This window comes from Erigeron canadensis, chromosome 9, assembly GCF_010389155.1.
Source record: "Erigeron canadensis isolate Cc75 chromosome 9, C_canadensis_v1, whole genome shotgun sequence".
Classification (NCBI taxonomy): domain Eukaryota; kingdom Viridiplantae; phylum Streptophyta; class Magnoliopsida; order Asterales; family Asteraceae; genus Erigeron; species Erigeron canadensis.
In genome coordinates this window covers 30,506,083-30,521,367 of record NC_057769.1, presented here as the reverse complement: position 1 = coordinate 30,521,367, position 15,285 = coordinate 30,506,083, and the positions used below count along the sequence as shown (strand labels likewise).

At 29.3% G+C, this 15,285-nt stretch overlaps 1 protein-coding gene across 1 annotated transcript; it reads right to left on the bottom strand.

Moving 5' to 3' along the window:
* Window positions 1-2,920: 2,920 nt before the first annotated feature.
* LOC122582192 (zinc finger protein BALDIBIS-like) lies at window positions 2,921-5,094 on the bottom strand. The gene is made up of 3 exons (XM_043754551.1): window positions 4,672-5,094; window positions 4,168-4,567; window positions 2,921-4,039 (listed from the first exon to the last, which is right to left on the bottom strand). Exons 1-3 carry the CDS (start codon window positions 4,802-4,804, stop codon window positions 3,136-3,138), a joined length of 1,437 nt encoding a protein of 478 aa, XP_043610486.1. The 5' UTR covers window positions 4,805-5,094; the 3' UTR covers window positions 2,921-3,135.
* Window positions 5,095-15,285: the final 10,191 nt, after the last annotated feature.

Genomic DNA, 15,285 nt, shown 5'->3' with positions numbered 1-15,285 from the left:
AATTTAAAATATAGAAGAAACCATAAAATGATTAAAATCTTCTAAGTTGATGGCTAAACATAGATATAATTTAAGTATTTATGGCTAAAAAGTGTAAATTATTAATGAAAAACAAAAATAGTGTAAATTAATGGGACTTTTTTTTACAGATAGTAATCTCAAGATATATAATAAATCTTATAATAATTGTGAAACAAAAAGTGTATGACCAATATCACAACTTAATGAATACGAAAGCTAAAGAAAAAACATATGAAAATTAACTCCATATAAATATTGATTTCAGTTTACCTTTTTTTTCTCTCCAATTTTAGTTAAATAAAAAGAGAAACAAAAAGTGTATGACCAATATCACAATTTAATCAATACGAAAGCTAAAGAGTTAAACATATGAAATTTAATTCCACATATATAAATATTGATTCCAGTTTATTTTTATTTTTTTTCAACTTTAGGTAAATAAAAGATAAACAAAAAATATAGAGTATATATAGTAAAATATTGATTCTAGTTTACCTTTTCTTTGTTGTAATATTGATAGGAGTAAATACAGCAAGATATATGATGATCAACAATGGCGTTCGGCGTTAGACAGACGTGATGGTATGGTGAAGGTGTCGTTATCTTTTGTTTTCGACCCTTTATTTTTTTTATTACTATATCAAGTTGTAGCCAAATCCAATCATGTTCAAAATGTACAGCTCTTGATGTACTATTTATATAGCCGCAAGAGATATTTTTTTTACGTCATGTGCAATATCTGACCAAGTAGATATATAAGTTTTTGTTTTATTTAATTTATACTATTAACGTTTTATCCTATAAGAATAGATTGTCTTTTTAGACCTAACACAAACGGAGTTTCTTAAACCACCATCAAATTTAGAGGCCGGTTTCGGTTTGAATCTCCCCAAGTAAATAATTTGAAAGTTAATTAAGTTAGTTTTACAATAAAAAAAAATTGTACTACAAAATACTTTAATATAATGATATACGAGTACCTCTCATGTTGTATATTTTATTTCCTTTATGGTATACTTAAATTACTCTTAATGAAATATGTTATAATATAGACTTTTCATCCTTTAAAATTACTATGCTACTACATTTTACATAAAGTATTTTTATATTAATAATCATAAAACCCACCACCTGTTGTCGTCACAAATGCTATCACCCTCCGCCGCTGTCACCACTAAACCATCGTCAATATTACCATCATTGATGTCGCATGACACGGCCACATGTTAACTATAAATTAAAAACGCATATTCTTCATATAACTAATTAATGGGAAACATCTTAATTATCCGCCAATGATTGACAGTTGATCGAAGTGGTGTATATGGGACACAAATTTAATTCACGAGGTAGAGGTTCAATATATATATCCTTGACTTGACCTTTGTAATGATGAGCTTAGCTAGGCTACCCATCGTCATCTATGTTCATAAGATCGTCTTTCGTACGTTATTGAGTTAAACTAGATAACCGGGATTTATCCATTAGCTTGTTAAAAAATAAGAAACAACTCCTGTGTTGATCATGTACATACGTACGCATCCGAAATGGAATTTTCTCACACATGTCGATATATATAGTGTAAGAAAATGATTAAAAAGTAGGATTGGGGGGATTGTGAGAGTAACGGAAAGTGGTAAAAAGTTGAGTGGGGTTAGATTCACACAGTCATAGAGGAGACACAGTACAAAGAGCAGTTACAGTTGTATAGTCACAGAAACCTATATATAAAGGCTTTCCATAAAAGACATGCAAATGCAAACACTTCCTTTGTTTCACTCTCTTTTGTCTTCTCCCTTTCCCCTCCTGACAATTCACAAGACCCTCTTATCATCATTATTATCTTTCTTAATAATTTCTTCTTCACTTCTTGTTTTTTTTTTCATCTTTTTTTTTTTGAAAATGTTTTCCTATACATCCTTAGCATCTTTCATTATACATTGGATAATTTTAAAAAAACTTAGTATCAATGTTTAATTGATCAGAATTGTTAGCTCAAAGCATGAATATGAACATGAACACCCTAGCTAGCTTTAACTTCTTCATATTTTTGTTTTTATATTTTCATTATTATAACTTTTGGCCTCAAATTCTAGCTGAAATATGTTTTAAACCGGTTTAATGATTTTAACATTTAGTAATATGCTAGGGTTTCCAATGTATACATAAAAGTCTCAAATTTTAGCTGAAATATATGTTTTTGTTAAGGAAATAATTTATATAGAATTTTCTGAAAACGCTACACAAATTTGAGAAACTTGAACATTTTTTAATTTTTTGCAAGCAAAATAAATCTGCTAAAGCTAAAACTAAAGAAAATGGTTCGAGCACCGCATACTGCCCAGCAATTGGATGTCACTATGGTGTTTCGAATGTTAACTACTAACTCGTTATTAAAAAAAATAAAAAATAAAACCCTGTTCAACATATATATAACGTAAAACTTTTATCGATCAGTAGAATGATTTAATTAGTTAAATGTACGTAGGTGATGTTTACATACATGATTACGTTCTCTTACAAAATTGTATACACCTATTTAAGATTCATATATATGACCTTACTAATTATTAAGTTATTTGAATTAAAAATGAAATGAATACTTATATATGGTCTTGTTAAAAACTATATGTGTATATAGTACCATCAACTCACATGCGCACGATCAAAAACAACAACATCACAATACATTGACGTTAACGTTGCTCCAAAATAATGTTTCTCAAATGTTAAAGTATCCAAAGTATTCTATTATTATGGCTTTATGGTTTATATATATGTGTCTATTCTAGCAACTACTTATAGTGAAAAGAGTAGTATATATATACCATGTGTGTGAACTTGTGCTCAATATAATATGTAGTAGCATGTAACAAAGAAGTTATATATAGTAACGGTCTTCATGAAAAGCAACCTTTTTAAACGCAAAAAGGTTACCAATTAAAACCATCCAAAACTACAATATTTTTAAATTTTTTTTGTGACAGCCAGTCATTAAAATGTTCAAAAAGGCATAGCTAAAAGTCCGAAAAGCATCATTCGATACAATTTCATGATGCTAAAGTGTCATTGAAGTACGTTGTACGATCGAGTACTTACTATACCACAATTCTCTTATTGATCATGGCTGCGATTGAATTGGTTGAAGCCCATCGTTGATGAAGCGAATTTGCTTAGCTCTTGTTGTAAGCTAAACGAGACGCCCCTTTCACTTCTCGCTACACCCAAAAAGTCCCTCGTTAGATCGCCGTCGCCAAACTCGTTGCCACTTGTTCCTTTGCTTTGTGGTGCTCCATCGGTCGCTGCAGCTGCCATCATCATCAATCTATCCCCATTTCGAGGGCTTGATAAGCTAGAGAGTGTTGTACTACTCATGAGCCCAAATCCGGTATCATTCCCACCAGAAACCCCCGAATTTGTGCTTCTTGTTGATCCCATTTGAGCCGCTTTTTGTAAAAGAGCGGTGGCTGACATGTTAGCCACCGGTTGTGGTGGTGGTGGTGGTAGAGTTGAACACATGAGGTTGTTTTGAGTCGTAGAGCCACCATAGTTAAACATTGAGTTCATTTGCATTTCTTTTTGGTTCTCATCTTCCTCTTTTAAAGATGATAACCCTTGAGGCAATCCGTTGTATCTACTCAACCAATTCACCATTTCTGGTGGTAGCATTCCACCATTATTGTTGTTGTAATTGTTCGAACTAGACGCCCCCAAGAATGTCGAATTGTTAGGGTTTTCAAGGTGGGGATTGTTGGCATTTTGGTCTAACCAAATTGGTAGTCTTGATTTATTTGCTCCATTGACATCAAGGTTAGGATTCTCTAAACCACCACCAAACATACCTTGGAATTGTGCATCACCAGCACCGCCACCTCCACCACCACCGCCGTTCATTATCATCAAATCATTCCGAAAACCCAAATTCCCCATGTTTGGAAGCACCGGAAGCGATGTCATTCTTGAATTTTCTTCCATTAATGCATCACAAAATGCTCTATGTGTTATGAAGCTATCCTTCCTGTTTTCACATACAAAAACATGCAAATCTATACATATACATATGGAATCTTTTACAAATTAATCATTCAAACTGAATGAATCCAAAACACACATATATATAGTACTATACATGATGTACATACATACCTTGAAAAAAGTGTTCCACAATCACACTTGTACTCTCTAGTACCGCAAATCTTGCTATGAGCTTTCCAATCCGATTGGACCGCATACTTTTTGGAACACTTCTCACACTTCCACTTCTTTTCGCCATGTTTCCGGCTAAAATGCTTCTTTACACCGGTGAGATCTCCAAGAGCTCGAGAAGGGTCATGATGGACACAAGTTTTTTCCGGACATATGTAAACTTTCTTCTTAATCACTTCATTTTTGTTTCTTTGCTTAAGTTTCCATGGCAAGTTGTGTCCTCTTCTATGAAGTTGTAAATTTTGGTCTCTTTGGAAACCTTTATTGCATATCTCACACACGAATCGGTTCGTTGCCATAAGAGATGTTGGTGACAAGGCTATCACCTCAGCCTCTGGATCTATAAATATATAAATATATCTTAGATATATACAAACACTGTCTAGATATCTTTATTTACACAATTTTTGAACTTGAAAACAATATTAATTAACGTAGATTTACCTGGATTACCGGCTTGATTACGCTTTCGTTTAGCGGAGGCTGATGAAGAACTAGGGTTAGGGTTTGGAATTGGTTCTTGGATGTAAGAAGTGAGGGAAGAAGGTGGTGATGAGAACCCATCACCAGACATCATCTTTATTAATTGAATCTTTTTTATAAGAAAAACAAAAACTTAATTTAGGTAATAAATGAACAACAAAATTAATTAAAGAGCTAGCTAGATAGCTTTTTAAACTTTATTAATAAAAACAGATGAACATGAACATATGAAGGTGACAATATTTGATGTAACTTAAGTGTTCTTCAAAGATGAAGACAACCCATATCTAGCTAGACATCATTTTTGGTTGAATCTTGAAGGTACAAAAACAATAAATCAAAACAAGTGATAGTAGTGTAAGAAAAAAAAAAAAAGAGTTGGTAATTAATCTAATAGAAAACACATATATATGATGAATTGAAGATGATGGATGTAACTCAAGTAGAAGTGTTGTTGTTCAAAGATGAAAAATGGCTAGAAAGAAACTAAACTCCATGGAATTGTTTTTGTTAAAGTTTGTGAATAATCAAGTTGTGAGAGACAGATTATTGTTCGTCTTTTTGCTTTTGTTTGGATCATATATATCGTAGAGATAAAAACAGACACATGATAGCTACTTAAAAAGAGAATATTAATGTCTCTCTCTCACACACACACACATATACACGCACAAAAAACACATACAAAGAGAAATTAAAGAAGAAGAATTGGAATGGATGAGTGTGATGAGCCTTATCATATCTTTCACGGTTTACATGTATAGTAGGCCAAACCACGGGCTCAACTTGACCACATATTTTTAGCGCAAAATATCGGATTATTGGAATTTAAAATTATACATTTTAACTTAATTATGAGCTTTTTTATATTATTGCACTAGACAAATAGATTTAATAAATTACATGGATATAAGTTTTTGTTAGATACTTCTTTTAGTTAAAGATTAACTAACATATTCTTGAGAATAACATATTTCACTTCCTTCATCATTTTACTCTATAGAAATACAGATACATATATATCCCTTGGGACTTAAACCCTCTTCACTTCCTCGCCGGTTAACCAAAGACCACCAAACTGATGAAGCAACATATTGAAGAGTTGTGTCTAAAAGTGACGAGCTCTTTGATTGAAACCAAAGAGCCCGTTGGGAGCTGATCGAGTACTCATCTCTTTAATATATATGGTTTAGACTTTAATATATCCGTAAGGTGAATTGTGTGAACCTTATATAGAGTTAAGAGAAATAATAAATGGGTAATGATCAACCCTCCTAATTGTTTAGCTTAAAAATCCTCTTAATTAATAGGACCATGACATGTGGAAAATAAAATGATAAGATTAGGAAAGAGAATTAGTGGATTACATGTGTTAACAAGTGGATATATTAGGAGGATTTTTAAGAGGATTGATTAAGAGGATTGATTAAGAGGATTTATCATTTTCCATAATAAACTGATTAAAGATGTATGGCATTTTTCAAGTTACACCAAAAGTTTTATATCAAATTTAAATATCTTGTATGTCAATTTGTTCCTTTTTTTTTCAGTTATACAAAAGTCCAAATTTTGTTGATCAGTCCTAGCTAGTAATTAGTAGTTTGTACACAATTATTAAGTCTTGAGTCAACGTACGTATGTTGTAGTACAAGGCTATTCGTGAGTTTCTGGCTGGTCGAGTTTGTCCAATTGAAGGCTAAAATGAGTGACTTAAAGCGGTGATGACGACTCCAACATCATTTTAACTTTTGATTTATTTTGAGTTACATTTAGATGTTTTTTTTTTTTTGACTTTTTTAGTCAAACTCATGTTTTTTTCTGTCGTTTAGTGGTTTATCGACGATGAAACAGAAGCCTAAGACCATGTAGTGTATACACTCCATGTACGTATAATATATATTGGGTTGATTGTTATAATTATTAGGCGACAGCGTACGTAGTTAACATATAGTAGGGATATATCTATGTTTTAAGAAGATGTATGTATGTATGTATCAACTTAATTATAATTGGGACCCTCAATTAAAGCCGATTAGAGCGAGAGTGAGTGTCACATGCATGGTCATCTGACATGTAGGCAAGTAAAGTCACAAAACACACATTCTCGTATCTTCAGTACTCCTCTCTATTAATAATTTTGACACTTGACTCTTCTCTGTTTAACACCCTTTATTATTATAGGAGGTGATATATACTTACCATATGTTTTTATTTATTTATAAATTAATTTACCACTATTTACAAATTACGCATCAGTCATGCCACTAAGCCAGTGCTCGTTTTATATACGTTGTTAGCAATTTTTAGTACTACAAATTTTCTTACAAAACATATTCTTAGTCGAATCCAACTTAACCATATATAGTTTCTTACAAAACTTATTATTGTTATAGACTTAATTGTACTCTATACTTTCAGAGTTTCAGTTCGTTATTGTATAAAATATGAGGATGCTTTCCCACGAAAAAAACAAAATTAAGTTAATTGAGTACAATAGTTATATATGAAGTGTAAATTGATAGGAACTCCTTAGCTACCTTTTTGGTACCCACATAACCTTCAACAATGATAGTATCAATCAAGAATTCAAGATAATTCAGTCATAAATTGATCATGTCTTTAACAGGATTCGAACCTGGGTTGGCCATCCCACCAAAGTGAGATGGTTAATACGATAGGTATATGTACAATCGTTTAATGGGCACGTATGGTGATTTGCAATTTGATATATCCCACCTACACACGTACGCTATCTTTGTGATCTCCTAATTAAATAAAGACGAGAATGGTGCTACCTAGGAAGTAATAATGTCGGGACATATATATAGGAACACTACTTACAAATAATTAATGACGACAAAATAACTATTTTTTTCTCTCTACGTAAAGATAGAGGTCCTAGTGTTACTTTATCAATATTGTATTAATTGGGAAAGCAAAATGATATATGTATTTGTGTCATAATTATTTCATGCATATACATATCGACTAAGAATAAAATTAAGACGCATATCTAGCTAGGCAAGCCCCGTTGAATTTCAGAAGCCCTATGCCATATGTATATAAGCATATACAGTCGAACCTCCATAAATTAATACTCGATAAATTAATAACCTCGATAAAATTAATAATTTGTCTGGTCCCAACTTACATGGGACCAGTACAAAATTTGATCCCTATCAATAAAATAATAAGATAATAATTTTTTTGAAATCCCATTATTTATAATGGTTCCAACGAAACTATAAATTAATAACTATTAAGAGCTTCCAAATTTTATGATTGCTTAGTAAAAAGTCGCTTGTTTTTTGTTTAAACTTAAAATCTATATTGAGTTTATCTTTAAATCTTCTCATTTTACTCAAGATTTGTGACATTGTTGTTTTCATATTGCTACAAAAAGTTGAGAAGAGTTGTTGCTCTTTACAATGTTTCTTTTTAAAGCTATTGGACATCCTCAACTTTGTCATCAACCAGATTTTGAATGATTTCGCCATATATTTTTTAATACTTTTTACCCCATAACCTTTATTAGTTACATCGCGATAAATAAACAAGTCATTCACAACCATTTTGTGTTGATAATGCATACTCGTACAAGTTCTTAGGCTCACAAATGTATTCTCCAAAACTTACATCGTAAAACTTCTTTAAGTAAATAAAATAAATTAATTTATCGATATAATAATATCTCGATAAATTGATAAAATATCCCGGTCCCGACATTATTAATATATAGAAGCTTTACGGTATATACAAAGTGGGCCCTTGAAGGTCAAATAAATATATGTTAAAAATTTAATTAGTTAATGCTAATAAAAATTTTAAACCAAAAAAAAAAAAAGAAAAATTTTTATTCAAACGATATCATCATCCCATAGTACCCTATTTCTACCAACAAACGATATCACAATGGAAAACACAAGGAAAAGATCTACTTATTAGTCATATGTCATTCAAACATATAAACTTATAAAACATACAAACTCACAATAATACAAATAAGCAGGATACCAACAAATAATAGTGTTTAGTGTTTTAGTACTCCGTATTTTTTATTATCATTACATACTATTTTTGAACCATCTATTTTTATGATTCTAAACAATATAAATAAAGAAACAAAAACAATATTGAAACAACATGATGAGATGATAGAAAATGTGAACAAATCAAAAGGAAAGGAAATGGTAAATATAAAAATTAATTTTATGTGTGCTTCTCTGGTTTTGAACTCCCTTCGTATAAAATTATACCCATAGTTAAAGTTTTGGGCCCCTAAAGAAACTTGGGCCCTACTTGGTTTGCCCACCTTGCTCTTTCCACATACCCAAAGTCGGATTGAGATCCTCAGGTAAAGTTAAGGGATTTTGACTATTGGATTAAAATCAATAGTCAAGATTAAAAAATCAACTTTAAATTTTAACTTTTGATTTTAATCCAAATGTTAAAATTCCCCTAACTTTACCTATAAAGTTACTCTAACTTTAGAGGATCTTTATCCCCAAAGTCGGTCTAAAAATACTAAAGTTAGGAATTAATACAGAAAATATATGAAGAATAACTTGGATGATGTTAACATTATTTTGGTTGGATGATGTTGCTCTCACAAACCATTAAAATCATGGGGGGCTTTTTGACATGTGTATATATACTCTATATATTTTAGAAATTGATTTAAGTGAGTTTGTGAGAGTAACATCATTCAACAAAGATGATGTTAACATTATAAATCATTTTCCATTTAAAGATATCTATCATTGCTCTTCAAAACAAATTCTACCCGGCCACCTTTTAAGAATATTATACATATTAGTTAGAGAAAAGAATGATGGTTAGGTAAAATGTCACAGTCAATCAATTAGTCACTGTTATAACATCAATAAATAATAAGCATGGAAAATATTTTATAATTTGATCAACAAAACCAGATCGATGTGCCCTCTCATCTATCTAAATAAAGTTCATTCATAATTAACATATATAGAGATCAAAATTTATTGAGAATTTCTTTTAGCTAAGCTACAAATTAACATGTATTAGAAATGTAGGAGTAGGACGATACAAGAAGTACTTTTCAGCTAGATATCGTACAAAAGTGTAGTCGAGCTTAAATTTTAAACTAAATAGTGAATATCAATGACTGAAAACCCTTTAAAAATGATAGAAAAAAATACAATTAAATAAAAGTCAACTTTATGTTACATTCAACTTTATTTTGGAAAAGGCTAAAAGCGACTTTTAAACGGTAAACAATGTGTATAAAAAAATTTATACTTTTTATACCAAAAGCTCATTTTTATATTTTATAATAAGTGTATAACTATTTAATGCACCTTAACTGCAGTCATAAGGGTTGAGTCATAAGGGTTGAGTTTAGTAAAACCAATTTCTTGTTTTTATTGTGGTTGTTATATTAATTAACTTTATTTTACACCATTAGATAAACATGAATCAATTAGCATCCTAAAATTTTTATTATTTGGATTTTAATATCAGCTTTTACAATGATTTACAAATAACCTCATCTTATATATACTGACGGCACAAAACCATTTGTGTGCTTGCACAAAATATTTTTCCTTTCGTTTTCTTCTCCCCATATATATGTGAACTAACGGGAACATTATATGTTCGATTCCAACCCATGTATGGTAATGTTTATATGTTCGATAAATTATAAAATATCGATAAATTAAAAATGAAAGAGTAGGCAGTAATATATTCGCTACAGTCCACGAGGTCAAAACCAACTCCACTCAACACGTACATATATATATATATATATATATGTTTCATTCGTGGCAAAGTTTAACGCTATTAATTTCATTCATAGTATATTTATCAAGCGAACGACGACGACGCAAATAAAATTACCATATATATACACACTTCGAGAAACCATATATAAAATGACGCGATCAAGTTTGTTTGAAAACCGTACGTACTAAAAAGAATTTCATGAAAATAATGTAACTATATTTTGTTTGTCTATATCTACTTGTTTTTTTGCATGATCGAAGGTGAAGAAAAAAACGGCCGTTTATGTTTGTCTTGTATATATAATTAAAAAAAAAGTTGTTATTGGTACTAGTGGTGGGACGACGTTCTTTAATTTACCCACCTTAACCTTTTCTCCTGAACTTATTTGACCTACAAAATCATGCTTCGATTCCTTTTAAGAGCATATATTTGTGATGGTTCATATTGACTCGTGCAGTATTCGTTTTTCACTTGACCACGATACCACACCAGTGTGTTGGGTACGTTCTTGGTCGACTGGCGATGTTTTGCTCATGGTTTTAACAACGATCAAGTGCATATATGGACACCGTAGATGCTCAAGCTGAATTGAAAATTTAAATTGACATCATTAAAAGAGCTACTATTTGGGTATTTTTGTACATATATGAATGATGTTATTTGTTTTTCAATTTTTTTCAATCTTCATGGCTAAAGTTACGAGAAATTAAAACATTATCTAATTGTTGTATATATTTTTAGATTGTTTGCTAATAGAGACTTAATCTATTATCTATTATATAAATAAAACACAATTTTGATAACATAATTATTTTCAAAAAAATCTTACATGACATCCTTAGAATTTTTTTTAATAATTGTGTCTTTTAACTAAACTGATTTATGATGACATCATCTTTTAACCTCTTTCTTATTAATCCTTTTATTATAAAGTTTTCTAAAACGTAACCAATTTTAATGTAAAATAATATTTCATAACCTTAATATCTTTAATATACCCGGATGACTAGCTGGTTAGTTATATAAATATGTTTTTATGCCGTTAAATTTATTTTTTATTATTAATTTTGGCTCTTGTTTGAATAGTGCAACTACTAAGTAATAAAATGGACACGTTTAGTTGTAGAACATATTTTTTAATTAGTTTTTTTATTTTAATATTTGGAAAAATGAAAGAATTTTTCTATCTCTTAAAAACATATAAAATTTTGAAAAGACCTTCAAAATTATAAAATTATATTTTCATTTTCCATATTCAAAAAACATGTTTTAATATACTTGAGATTCGGAATCGACTAGATTGAGGAATCCGGAGCCGAGATCAAAGCGTTAGTTCAAGATAAGAGCCCTTACGAACCAAGGCTTCTAAGTAATGCCAATAAAAAATAGAAAATGAGAAAGTGAGAGGTTAGGGGTGAGGTGACGGCGGAGGGTGACGGGGGCAGTAGCGTGTGCGTAGGAGGAGGGTTAATATAATTCAAGGTTTTCAAAACTAACAAATGAAAAGTAAAAAGTGAATTTTAAATTTTCATTAAAAAGTGAAAAATAGTGTTTTATACTTTTAGAAAAAAAATAATAACTTGATCGTATTTTCTATTTTTCATATTTTTTCAGAATATAAAAATAAAAAATAAAGGGTAATTTTCCCAATTAAATATGTCGTGAGCTCTTAAATTATCTTTGGTTTACTAGTAGGTGTCCATAATGATATAACTAAAAGAGGAGGTTGTGGTACACTTGACACCCCTAATCCCCATCATTAAGTCTAAAACTCACTCTTCATTAATCCTCTATTTTTTAAATATTTTCTTAATTATTATGCCTAACTTATTAAGATTTAACGTGATATATATATATATATATATATATATATAGGGAAGGGAATATGAGACTGTAAGACACATAAGTTGAGTAAAAAAACTCTCACATACCTTTTTCTAACTATAAAAATCATGGGGAACAAATATTTATTCAAAATATTAAAATATTAATTTGTGAGGGATTTTACACCCAAGTTTGGTGCATAACAGCCCCATACTCACTTTTCTCATATATATATATATATATATAGAGGAAAAGGGAATATAAGGTTGCCCGACACCTAAGCTTAGGTGTGGATACCCTCACATACTAATATTTTATTATTTCTTGTTTAATAAATAAATGCATGGGCCCCCATGATTTTTATGGATTAAAAAAATAATATGTGAGTGTTCCACACCTAAGCTTAGATACCCGACAACCTTATATTCCCACATTATATCTATATATCTACCAATATATATATAACAAGGTCCTAAATTCTTTTATGGAGAAACAAGGACCGTTGGATGAGTTCAAACTTTTAATTACAACCCTTAGATCTAAATAATAGTACCATTACCAAATTTAATATTAAGTAAACACAACATTAGTCCATCTACTTTGGATAATTTACACTTTTTTGTTTTCCATCACTAATTTACAATTTCCACCATTAATATTTAATCACTAATATTAAGAAAACACAATATTAGTCCTTGTATTTGAAATAATTAAATTTTGTATATTTAATAAAGTATGTATATACCTAGGAAGCCATAAATCGATCGATCAGTATAATGTGTAAACATAATGAACTAATATATATACCCATGCATGTATGAGTTTATATTGTAACCGTATTATTAAGTTATCAAATCGTTTACAATTATATTTTATACATTAAAGGTCTTTTAGATTATCCGATTATTATTTAACTAATATAGATAACTATTAATTTATTAATAAAAGAAAAAGCATGTCATTCACTATATATACTAGATACTAGATTAAACTCGTATGTTGTGCGGGATAATTGAGAACAAAAATATAAAAACAATAATTGATAGTTACATTATTATTCATAGTTATGGAATATAAAGAACTATCAGATTACGACTGATAATTTTTTTTTTATAATTTATGAATATATTATATACGCTAAGTATAAAAGCAAGACTAATGAAACATAAATATTTAAATCATAAAAGTCTTTCTCATGATATATAATTATTAAATATAATATAATAAATACTTTTCAAAAAATAAGCATAATATAATAAACAATCTTATTTGATAAAAGATAATTATCATTGAATTAATTAAAAAAAACTTATTACTTGACACTTTTTAATAAGTTATTCATTATATGTTTTTCCTAATAAATCTAGAAGTTGAAATTTAGGGTCTCTTATAACATTATATTATGAACTTTCAAATCTTAATTATTGTATTATAATTTGCTTTTACATAGTTATGTTAATTAAAGTAAATATTAAAAGTTTAAGATTTTAATTTCCTAAATATTTTAGCTTTTAAATTTGTTACATAAATCCAATATTTGTTTCAAATATTATTATTATTAATAATAAAATTCAACCATGATTTTAAAAAAATATTTTGAAAATTTCTAAAGATTTAACTATAAGTACATATTTCGAAACCTCAATATATTGATGTGAAATTAATTTTAAAAATTTCAAAAGGTTAACTATAAACACAAAAAGTAAGCTTTCAAAAGGTGAGCTACTGGCAAGGTCTTAAACCTTAAGGAAATCCATCAGGGTATAAATCACACTTTCGAAATTTGTATGAGTGGATAATTAAGAGGGTTTTCAATAACACTGGGTTTCATCTCAGACATGCGTGGTTCAAATGCTAACTACTTTTTTTTGTTAAATTTTCTTTATATGTATATTTATATAAACATTAAACTACGTGAAAATTGTAAAAAATGACTAATATAGTTACACTAATTAAAGAAAAGTCAAATCTATATAGAGCTCTTATTTATATTCCGCTAAACAAATCTGTTTATATTGAATTTCAAACTATCACTTGACACAATAATTTGAAGTGTTACTAATTGTTTATAGAAACATAAAATCATGAAATTTTATGATTTTAATTTACAACTTTGGCACCATGATACTAGTCAATCTATTTTCAACATCTTTTATATATGGTTGTCAATGTATGATATTGTGAAACGATAACTTGTCACTAATTGAATATATTATTTCGCGTATTACGTGGGACAATAATCTAGTATATATATATCATAATAAACCAAAAACAAAAGCTAAGCCTAACCTAAATTTTATGAACCATTCTATTATATTTAAGAAAATCTCACGGCAGACTTCACAAGAAAAAAAAAGGTTTCTGTATCTTTTTATTTGACAACTTTTTTTCCAATTTCATGAGTGTTTTTTTTCAATTTTAGTTATAAGATATATTTGATTTTAGTTGATTAATAATCAGATTTCTTTTTTATTTTTATTATTCTTATTATTGTTTTGATTTAGTTATGATTTTGGGGTGATTCTATTAACTTGAATTTAATCTGGAAAAATATTGATGATTTTCTTTCATTGGATTATGATTTCAGGAGCTAAATGAATTTGGATAGTAACAACTGTTGCAACAAAGATATCAAAGTTAGACATGGTTAAAGCCAGTATGCCATCATATATATGTGTTCAAAGCTACTAATCCTATCTCACGAGTCACAAGTATGGTTAATGATATGTTTTCAAGTTTTGCATGTTTTGTGGGAAATAAGTTTTAATTAAGTTAACCTCAACCAAGTTAGTTAATCCTATCTCATCAGCTACAATTTAGCCTTTCAATGTCAGATGACTTAAACAGTTGGGCTACATACTTCGGTTATGCAAAGTAGGTAAAATACCTCCTACATGATTTTCTTTTTTTTACATATCCAAGGATAATACTCTAAATCATGTAGTAATTTTTTATTTAAATAAAGTTGAAAAAAAATAGTAAACTATA

Bases quoted from the DNA above. Each gene is read 5' to 3' on its own strand.
- LOC122582192 (XM_043754551.1), bottom strand. From the start codon at position 4,804: ATGATGTCTGGTGATGGGTTCTCATCACCACCTTCTTCCCTCACTTCT. The intron at 4,568-4,671 runs GTAAATCTACGT...ATATATTTATAG, and splicing joins TAATCAAGCCGGTAATCCAG to ATCCAGAGGCTGAGGTGATA. The intron at 4,040-4,167 runs GTATGTATGTAC...ATGTGAAAACAG, and splicing joins TGTGGAACACTTTTTTCAAG to GAAGGATAGCTTCATAACAC.